Raw genomic sequence first — 10,680 nt, 5'->3', positions numbered from 1 at the left:
AGGCTATATAGGTATTTGTTTTAATGAGAACAGTTAAAATGCAATATAAATGGAGTTAAATAAACATAAAACATTAACGAAAGTATTTAAACATAAGAAAACTTGCCGTGTTGACGGCGTGGTTGGAAGCAGGTGTGGGGAGGAAGGGGTGGAATTACTGCTTTGATTCCCCCTCCATGAGCACACGTGACATTATAAAATCGGGGGAGACTTCCCTTTTCTGTAGCTTTGAGGTTAAAGAAAAAACTTGTCCAGTGTCTGTTGCTTCTGTCTTTTTGTAAAACTCTTGGGTAATACGACATCACATATCCGACAGACGCATGCCACCTTCATACTTTGAAATCATTTCCTTTTACAATTCATTTGTTGGCCGCTTTCTTGTCATTACCTCACTACTATTGCTCTTAATCTTCTTTGGAGCCATGATTGAGGATTATCTTATTAAAATAAAGCACAAAAGTCACTAAATAAGAAGGATGCGCATAGATAAGGAACGACCGATCGTAACTGTGTCTCGAGCGCGAATGATGACATGCTAGTCGGTCACGTGTGGTTCACGTGGCTGTTCGTTATCCGAAATTTTGTTCGCTATCCGAGACAAAGTTTTAACGAAATTTTTGTTCGTTAACCGAAAAATTCGCTATCCGAGGCGTTCGCTAACCGAGGTTCCACTGTACATACCCTTCAAAATTATATATTGGGGAAGGTGTGTTACTCAGAATTAAGTCAGTTCTTGTGCTGATCGACATATCCTGGTCATCTGAGAGGGGAGAGCTGAATTAAATACAACAGTTGACAAAGTTTGTCACACAGGCCTTTGTTCAGTGGCAGCAGTCAAGTTGGGCATGATTAGTGTGTCTGCTCTCTTATACTCTCCAGCCAGTTCTGTGTCTGTCTTTCGAAAGAATGTCCTAATAGTTTTAGCAGCAATACCAACTGGCCTCCACTGTACAAACTATAGAGCAGAAGTAGAAGCCCTGGTCCACGCAGCAAATATCATCAGCAGCAGAGCAGACCATGACAGCCAGGTCGTCTTCCTGACCGATGCTCTGTCGGTGCTGCAGGCAGTCAACAATAACAAACTGCCAGACCTGGAAGCCGCGCTGCTAAACATCAAGTGCCTCAGAACGGCTCTGCAGTGGATCCCATCACACTGCGGGATAGATGGGAATGAGGAAGCTGACAGGATGGCTAAGTTGGGTGCAGAGGACGAGCAAGAAGACAATGCAGTCAACATGTCAGAGATGAAAACCATCATCAAGTCTCTGTACAGGCCACAGCAACCACTGGACAGTTACCATCAGCTGTCCAGACCGGACCAGGTCGCTATCTTCCGCCTCAGGACCGGGCACAACAGGCTGCTTCACCACCTACACAGGAAGTTGCACCTCGTGCCGTCCCCGAGATGCTCATGTGGAGAGACAGACCAGACTGTAGAACACATCCTACAGGACTGTAGGAATCTCCGTACCCTGAGGAAAGAGACGTGGCCACAGTCGGAGACCCTACACAACAAGCTGTACGGGCCAGTGGACTCTCTACAGAAGACCACCAATTTCATATCAAGAGCTGGTCTCCAAGTGTGAAAGAGGCGAACGACAAAAAAAAAAAAAAAAAAAATAGTTTTACAGTGTTGTGCTGGTCAAGTATCAGACTGGAGCATTTCATCCCTCCCTATCACAAAGACAGTCACATACGGACCCAGAGCAAGCTGGCCCACTCATGAAGCCAATGAAGACAGGCCATCAGGACTAGCCTTTTGTACCCTTTTAAAGATCTCGCTGCTGTCTGTCCAGTCCTTCATGTTTAGCTCATAGTTGCTAGCAAATTAATAACATACATCTGTTATGACTTTGTTAAGAAAGTGCAAAATGAATGTTTAAGAAAAGCTCATGAATGGACCTAAATTACCCTATCTGCAAGTCAATATTTTTAATATCACAGTGTCAACCTCTTTCCACTCTTTTGCTCTAGGGTTAGTATTTAATCACGTGCCTTAAATGAAGGCCTGTGGTTCAAGACAGTTACCTTTTGATAAGGGTTTGCCATCCTGTCTATTCCCAATGTCATCTGCTGACCAGATCTGTTGCAGCTAAACTCTAGTAGTCTCCTATCACTCTTTTCTTAAATTCCTTAAGGTCATTCACTTTTTACATTGGTGTATATTCATTTCCCTGCCACCATTATTGTTTTAGCATAAAATAACAACAAAAGCAGAGAAACTGATGTACTGTTTACCAAACAGCCACAACATAATAAATACACTGTATTTTCCACATTTATCTAACATACAAAAAAATAACAGTTTGAATTTAAGTTCAAAATTATCACATCTGCATTGTGAATAGACAATATAGAATATCAATACACTTTCAGGGCACTTTGGCAAAAACAATAACCTTTCAGTTTTCCCTTCAAGTCTTTTTTTTTTTTTTTTTTTTTTTAAAGCACAACTAAAACAGTTTTAGAAATTTTTTGTATGTATTTTGTGCTTCAAAAACCTCTAAGATTAAAATTCTGACCATTCTCTTAAGAAAACAATTTTCTGAGGGAAAAGGAAATTCTCAAACTGGTCACATCACCTTTTAGGAGTATTTGGGGTATTCTGCTAGAGGTGTGCTTTTTTTTTCAAGTTTTGCTACTGATGTTTTGATAAGAACAAATATGCTGAATTTCAGAACAGGTATAAACTGAAATCAATGCATGTATGAGAATCAGTGATGTGCCTTTCTCCATCAAGAGATCACATCCAGAAAAATTGTCCCTGCCACACACCTAAGACATCCATAATGTGGATTAAAGGAACATATTTCTGGAACAGAAAGGGGAGAGCTGAAGCAATCTGGAACTGCCAAAAAAATACTGTTTGGAGTGACACTATGATCACAAACAGGAGTAAGATTATAAAGTGTGTTAAACCATGGATGTGTATAGGGTTAGGTAATACAAGTTCTTGGTTAAACTGATCATCTTAGTGTCTCTTTCCAAGCACTAGAGAAAATGTGGTTAAAACAAACAGGAATATATAAATTACAAGCTTCCTTACACAATCTTTCCCAATCCCCATCTTAAAAGCATGTCAAACAACATTCCCACATACTATTATCCAAAACTGACTTGTAAGGGATATACCATCAAAACAATCTATAGTTTAAGTGGACCAGTAAATGGTGGCATGGTAAAAAGGTTCAACACATGGCTTATGCAGAAGGTGATGACTAGGAGCTCTAATGATAGCATTATGCATTTGAAATCACATGTACAAATACTAAAACAGACTGAACTATTAAAATAATGTAGCGAGCATATTTGTTTAGTGAATATCTGAAATGAAAAGTCTTCCTCAAATTTACAAGGTGCGCATCATAGTACTTTTATCAATAATCTACTAGTGTACAGCATAAACTTTTGCCTTTATGCATTAAGGCTAAAAATGTTAAATTTCTTTCAGTTTTAACATTGGCTAACAGTTACATGACATGAAAGACGGCAACAATGACTAAATGATTGTTCAGATAATTTCTACTGGTGTATTTACAGCACAAAGGCCTGTTGCAAGAGTGCCTTTTGATTTGCATTTTACTGGTTGCACAGAGGAGTAAAAAGACTTCAGGGCAAACCAGCATAATATATAAAACAAGGATATGATAACTATAATAAGTTATAACATTTTATACATATATCTGTAACCAATAACAAGCTGTTCTCCTTAATAAATATCCACATGAATATTGACAGTCATTAAACTTTCTCATGCAGAAAACATTTATAAATAATTTAATATCTGTTTAGTATTTTCCTTGCTGTGAAATAACTCGGCATCATACTAGGTTCTATAAATACCAGTCAACAAGTACGATGTGAAGAAAAGTAACTTGGTCATCAGTTCTCTCTCAAATTTTTGCAAATAAATGCATTGACATATTTGTTAAAAATCAAGCACACACAAAAGAGCAAATAAAAAATACAGAGAGTGGAAGATAATAACATCTCATGTTTTTTTTTATTAACTTACTAGTGATTAAATAAACTATTTAAAAGAGTAGATATCTTTTAATAAACCTCTGATTGCTCAGAAAAAATGATTTGGGATCAAAAGCACCAAATGAAATACGTCCTCATATAACAGGCTAAATGCCACGTGTTCTATAGACCCATGCTATTTTATAGATTAGGTTTGTATAACATAGTTGTTTACATAAAAATGCTTTTCATTTAAAAAATATTACATCAATGACTGTCTAAGGCTAAATAAATGCAACAGATTTTGAATTTACAGAATCCTGCATACTTTAATATTGGTATTAAAACAAAAATGACATTTATCTTTCCAATGTGCAGAATCCTCCATACTGAAACACACTTGGTTGAAAAAAGTGCAGAAAAGTTTCAAATATAAAATTATAAATAAAAATATTTAATAAATCTGAAAAAAAATCTATCCTGAAAACTGTTTTGTCCCTGTCATCAAAGTATAACTACAAGACTTCAAAATACAGCTGTATTTGGTGTATCTTTGTAAATTACAAGATACAAAGATATAAATCACCATATTTTGATCACTGGAACTTTTTAAACAATGCATCACAATGTCATTGATAACTAAGTGTAATGATACTGAGATGTATGAATGCAATTAATAAATGCTAAATAGTATAATGTATCTACTGGCTTTCATAGTGTGGCTGTTTCAAAACATGTTCTGATTTTACACTTTAGTGTGTTCGTGTGAATACATGCTGGACAAAATTGCTGATTTGGTGAAAATGTGTTCACGAAATACTTTTTAATGCAAATACATGTGTTAATCAAAATTTCCTATATTCTTCACTGGTAAGAAGTTAAAAAGCTTTACTCACATCAGCTTTAATATATTTAACAGTATTTAAAAAAAGAAAAAAATCTGTACTGTAGCAATATATATTTTTAAATGAGAAGTTTGGTAAGCAGGTGGACATAAAATTGTTATTATAAAAAAAAAAACACAGAAAGTAAATATATTCATTATATATGCAAGCCAGTTCTAAAACTTTTTACTGACACTTAAAAGTACCACATTAAAAATACAAACAATGAACGAAAAAGACAAAAATATTAAAAATACAAACAATGAACGAAAAAGACAAAACTGGTGTTTCTGAAGATCTTGAACAGGCGTTGCTAGTAATGCTTTAAAATTATTCACTGATGTGACTATTCACCTTTGATGAAAGGCTAAACCTTAAGCATCACATGAAAATGTTTTCGATTTTGAAACTATTTTAAAATATAGACTAGATGATAGACTAAATATTGTTAGCTTTCAGTTGACTGTATTGAGCTTAGCCACATTATGGCTGAGACATAGAAACAATATAGTGTGTACAAAAAGGACTTTAACACAATTCATAGCTGAAATCGTGTAAAAGCAAGCAAACCAACAGCACAGTAGAAAATGTACTGTCTTAAAAGTTCCTCTTAATTTTACAAATGTGTACTTCAATAAATAACAAATATACATTAGACAACAACTTCCTGGCCTTAATAGCACAAAATGACATCTTGGATTAGTAAGCAATAAGGCTGGCATTACCTTCTGTGCACTTAAAAGTTACTGTGTGGCCTGTCTGTCCTTGAAATGTATGAGCACTTTTATGCATAAATCTGAGATAAAACAGTGGACAAACCAGTCCTATCCACAATAATTTTTTTGTTGCCAACATTGCAAATGTAAAATAACACATGCAGAAAAAATTTTAAATGCACAAAACAGTTTGGCAACATACATACTGAACCAATGCTGTACTCCAGTTTTTTCTGTGTTTTATTCTAAAGCTATAATACCCATGTATATATTCATTCTTTATTTGTCAGAACTTGCAAAACCTCTTCAAGGACTTTTGGACAACTGTAGGCAATGATTCCATCAATGCTTTTTACTATCTGTGCTGAACTGGATGAGCAGTAGTTCACTTCCAGTTCTTCTAATGTACCTAAAGAGATGTTGCCACCTCCTTGGGACTCAACATAAGCAAGTGCTGCACGAAAACGGACAACACCTCCTCCAGTTGCACGTAGAATGGCATGTGGAGCACAACAATCCCAGAGATAAATGCTGCTCTTGCTGAGGACATATGCCTGCACTCGCCGCTGTGCTGTGCATAGGAGTTTATAGCCAGCTCCAGAGGTAAAGCGCAGTTGAAATTTGGTAGACAAAGCCTGTTTAACAGTCTCTGATTCACTTGTGCTCATTAGTATTGTGGGTAATTTGGAGCAATTTGAATTTTCACTTTGGGTAACAGAGGCAATGTATGTATTTTGGTAACATATACCCCATGTAGTTTGAGCAGTCCATCTGGCAAAAGAAAAAAAAGACATACAAATTATCAGTATAAAGCATGTTTAACAAAGGCAAAAGCTCCTCTACAGTAACTGAAAGCATTAAGAGATTCAATGATAGGTTGATATTTATCTTTTAATTCTGATCTGTACCTGCTTAACATCATTCTGTTCAAGTTGTTGATTTGGTCCATTCTGTTCTGGTAATCTTTTAATCTGGTAATTTTTTAAGCACACACACTATCATATCCGGAATAAAATATCCAGACATTTTGTGTTTGGTAAGTTTTGGAGTAGAAGCATCAGCATTAAAAAAAATATAATCATGTCACCTACTAGTGACATGTTTAAACTCACTGGTTTGATTCTGGATCTAATTGCCAGAACGGCTGAACAGCTACCCCCAAGACTGGCAAGCCTGTTGATTTCTGAAAAGCGCCAATAAGAACTGCAACACACTGCAGTCCGCCATCTGTTATCCCCTCCTTATCCAGCTCCTCAAAAAGACCACGAATATACTGACCTGTGGAGTCTCAAAAATAAAACAGAAAAATGTTAAAGAATGTTTAATAGTTGTGCTTCTTGTACCCTCATATGTGAGAGAGAGAAATGATTCCATTTTTTTTACCTGCCAACTAACCTTGTACTGTGCCATAATCAAGGAAAACAATTGTGTAGCAGTCCAAACTTGTGCCTCTGTATGTAATATATTGTTTTAGTAATTAATAAATTCTCCTAAATTACGAAGACTTCTACAAAATAACTAAGATATCTGCCTTTCTAATGTTCCATAATTACCTATTGGGTCAATCCAAATACCAACATCAGTGTCTGGTATTTCTGTTTCATTGTCCTGCATCTCACTCAGAGTAATATCTGCTGCTTCCCTGTGCACTACTTCTGAGAGAAGTGTCGCTGCTTCTTTATTATCATCTAGAATCTCTACTGAAAATAAATTATAAAACCAGCACATGAACTTGTCAAAATGCAAGATTAATTTTTTTTAAGAGGCTGGTGATGCTTTAAACTATTTGTCTATTTCATAAGGTAGCATATCTTCAAAGTGATAACTTACCAAATGGCTTTGTATAAAGCAAAACTATCTGTTTTCAATTCATTTCATTAACCTAAATTCTACAAGCGACAATCCAAAGTAAAGAAAAGATTTAAAATGGGAACATGTTAAAAATCAATTTTTTCTAGTCTTTTGACTTAACATAAATACTAAACAAACCTGCATTAAAGAACTGTTCAATGTTCCAAATGACAAATGATGAGTAATATACATTTAAAGCAACATGAAAACTATCACCTTCTCCTGCAAAAAAAAAAAACTATCACTGAGAAAGATCTTACAAAGAAGTTGTTTGGTTTGCTCAGGCTCTGGGCACATTTGAATAATTTTGGTTTCTCCAAGAGTATTAGTGAATAGGTTACTCTCTTCCCCAAAAATGCTTCCTTCCATAGCTGGAAACTGAAAATATAAGCAAGTAACAGAGATAACAAGATTCTCAATATCAACAGACTTCTATCTCCTTAAAAATAAACATTTCTGGAAAGTACAATAATAATCAAATCTTGCAGACAACTACACACACCAATGTTTAAGATTGGCACTCTGTAGTTTGTCAGCCTGAATAACTACATTAACAGAAAGGAATCCCTTTATGTAATCTATATTTATTACTAATGCAGGAGTCTTCCAAAATAACATATTTAATTAAATGGAACAAAAAGAGATTTTATAATGACATTTGTAACTAGCATAATTTCAGTTGAACTTTAATCTTTTATTGTAAGTTTATTTGTAAAAGCATGTTCTCGACATTAATCACGTAGTTACTTAAAATTAAGTATCTGAAGAACAAAACCACCCCTTCCACTGTACAAAGCATCAACTCATATACACATATACAATGCAATTCTCACACCATTTTCACAACCACCATCACACACCAACACAAGCAAATAGGGATATGATCAAAACTAACAGCTAAATTATCTATCATTTAAACACAAAAATACAGGAATAAAACATGAAGAGTAAGAAAAAAACCCTAATGATAACTACCTCTGCAGCAATGTCATGTGATACCATTTGTTGTATCAGTACATCAGCAAGTGTCTTAAAGTCTTGAACAAAGCGCTCATTTTTGTCTAATCCTTTTTTTTCTTGGACAAGAAGCTCCAGCAATGCATGTTCAGACCGAATGATGCGAGCAACATCTCGAGCCTTATTTGCCACACGCAATATAGCAAGTAGAAGATCTCTCAGCTTCATCTTGACCTTGAAAAAGTAAGTTAAAACTTTGTGGCATATATGAATTAGCAGTTTGTAGCATATTATACTTCAAGGTATGTTAGCAAGCATGTATGAATGGATATATATATATACACATACTGAAATATATATGTGTGTGTTTGAATGCATGTATGCACATGTAGATATGAATGGCAAATGGAAGCAAAGAAAATACACTTTAACTTAAAGACTGCTAGGATTGTATGAGAAAGATCATAATTTTACTTTATGCTCTCAGTTTACTCCAGTATGCGGATAACCAAGTGGTTAGAGAGAGGCACACCAGTCTGATATCAGTGTAATATAGCTCATTTCCCCCAGTTGATCTAGCTGGTGGGAATAGGTACCCAACTACTAACAGGGCTGTGGAAAGTAAGATGGCAAGGGAGAGGAGATGGGCACCATCCTCAGGTAGAGCTAGCCCTGAAAAAAGTGAGGTATCTAACACCTCACTCTCTAATGACCTGAAAAAATGTCATGGGACTTCACTAAGCCTGTGTTTAGAGGTGAGCAGAGAAGCCATCTGCCTAAGGTCACATACATTTGATAGTTGTCAGAGGCCCTATACTTTTCATTAATATGGTAACTAGCCTCCAAATTAAAATTCCTATGCCTTGGGCCCCATGGGGGCTAAGAACAGGCCTGACCTTTACCTTTTACTCAAGTATAAAACACCCAAAATATAATTTATGTTAGCAGTGTTACTTGTTTTATGCTTTAAGTTATATCTTTAAAATTTTTTTTATATCAACAAACCTGGTTAATTATCTATTGTGTTTGAACGAAATCTCACTTACAGGGATAATAATGGTTATGAATCTTGTTAATGCTTCGCACAATTTAATAGTCTGGTTGCACATCTATATTCCAAAAATAATCTCACCAGGGCTTTATACAACTGCAAAAATATATCTTTCTCTAGAAGCTGGAAAATGCTCCTGATTACACAAAATTATTAGCTTTATCAATAACTTTCTAAATGTAAATGTCAAATTTGTGAGAAAAAAAAATCAAAACTCTCAAATCCAAATTTTCTGCCCACTTTGGTGAACAGTTTTGAATTACCCTTGATATTTTGCATGTTGTATTTGTTTTCTGAATTTTATCTGTATGTAAAGTATTGGTATTTGGATACTTTGAAATTTAGTTACTCAGTTCAGTTTGATTCTACCAGTGACATATATCTTGCTGTTGAACATTATGATATAGGTGCAAATTATATATTTCACTCTGCTTAACAATTATTTCACAAATACCAGTACAACTATGTATTAATTTTTCTTTTATTCTGATAACAATAGTAACATAATGCTGAAGGTGCTTACATTGTACACCTCAGATGGTGATTTATTCCCGTCAAATGTAAGTCTTCCAAGACTACTGTCAGTATGACTATCCACCTGCTGCACATTTCGTGGGTGGTCAGATTCACAATTAATTAAAGGTGTTCAATTAAAACAACTAGCTATCATAAAATAGGTAATAGCTTTTATGATATTAAGTGTACATGATTCAAGATAACTTTGCAACTAATAAATTCAGTTTATAGTGTATGCAAGGTCAGCATAAGAAAATGTTAATGAGATATTTAACTAAGAACCTATACGTATATTCGTAATTTCTTTCCCAGTAAAAAATAGGCTAGAATAGATTGTAAGTTACACGTGTAGCAAGTAAAGAAAGCATCAACAAGCCATTATTTGAAAAAAAATCAAATTTAACACTTGAATGTATAGGCAGCTAGTATTGATACCGACCTTTCGGCTTTATAAATTTGCCAGACCTCGTAAAGGTGACGGGACGCAAAAGAATAAGTGTACTATTGTTCCTCATGAGCACTTTACAATGATTATTTTATAATAAATGATAGTAAACATAACTAGCTAATTAACAAGGAAGCACTTAATAATTCTGAATCTTCAAACTAAAGCATGAAATGAAGAAAATATGAAATAGAATTTCTTTTTAATCGAGTTGATCAATACTTCCGTGTGTAAAACGTCACCATAAAGTGTGTTGAGATATACCCACAATGCATTGTACCAACGTGACCGATAGTA

General features: G+C 35.0%; 1 protein-coding gene across 3 annotated transcripts; it reads right to left on the bottom strand.

Moving 5' to 3' along the window:
- Window positions 1-2,219: 2,219 nt before the first annotated feature.
- LOC112563815 (inositol polyphosphate 1-phosphatase-like) lies at window positions 2,220-10,638 on the bottom strand. 3 transcript variants are annotated; one of them, XM_025238174.1, is made up of 7 exons: window positions 10,378-10,638; window positions 9,946-10,023; window positions 8,390-8,605; window positions 7,675-7,792; window positions 7,117-7,263; window positions 6,676-6,841; window positions 2,220-6,334 (listed from the first exon to the last, which is right to left on the bottom strand). In XM_025238174.1, the coding sequence occupies exons 3-7, from the start codon at window positions 8,597-8,599 to the stop codon at window positions 5,836-5,838; spliced, it is 1,140 nt and encodes a 379-aa protein (XP_025093959.1). In that variant the 5' UTR covers window positions 8,600-8,605; window positions 9,946-10,023; window positions 10,378-10,638; the 3' UTR covers window positions 2,220-5,835. The 3 variants fall into 3 exon arrangements, with proteins under 3 accessions (XP_025093959.1, XP_025093957.1, XP_025093958.1); XM_025238172.1 differs by having other exon boundaries at window positions 6,676-6,850; window positions 10,378-10,630; XM_025238173.1 differs by lacking the exon at window positions 9,946-10,023 and having other exon boundaries at window positions 6,676-6,850; window positions 10,378-10,629.
- Window positions 10,639-10,680: the final 42 nt, after the last annotated feature.

This window comes from Pomacea canaliculata, linkage group LG5 (genome assembly GCF_003073045.1).
Source record: "Pomacea canaliculata isolate SZHN2017 linkage group LG5, ASM307304v1, whole genome shotgun sequence".
Lineage (NCBI taxonomy): Eukaryota > Metazoa > Mollusca > Gastropoda > Architaenioglossa > Ampullariidae > Pomacea > Pomacea canaliculata.
Note: the sequence above shows the minus strand (reverse complement) of the source record. Positions and strands in the feature narration are given on the sequence as shown.

Bases quoted from the DNA above. Each gene is read 5' to 3' on its own strand.
- LOC112563815 (XM_025238172.1), bottom strand. From the start codon at position 8,599: ATGAAGCTGAGAGATCTTCTACTTGCTATATTGCGTGTGGCAAATAAG. The intron at 7,264-7,674 runs GTAAGATCTTTC...ATTTATTTTCAG, and splicing joins GCAAACCAAACAACTTCTTT to TAGAGATTCTAGATGATAAT. The intron at 6,335-6,675 runs GTGAGTTTAAAC...TTCTTTTGCCAG, and splicing joins TTAGATCCAGAATCAAACCA to ATGGACTGCTCAAACTACAT.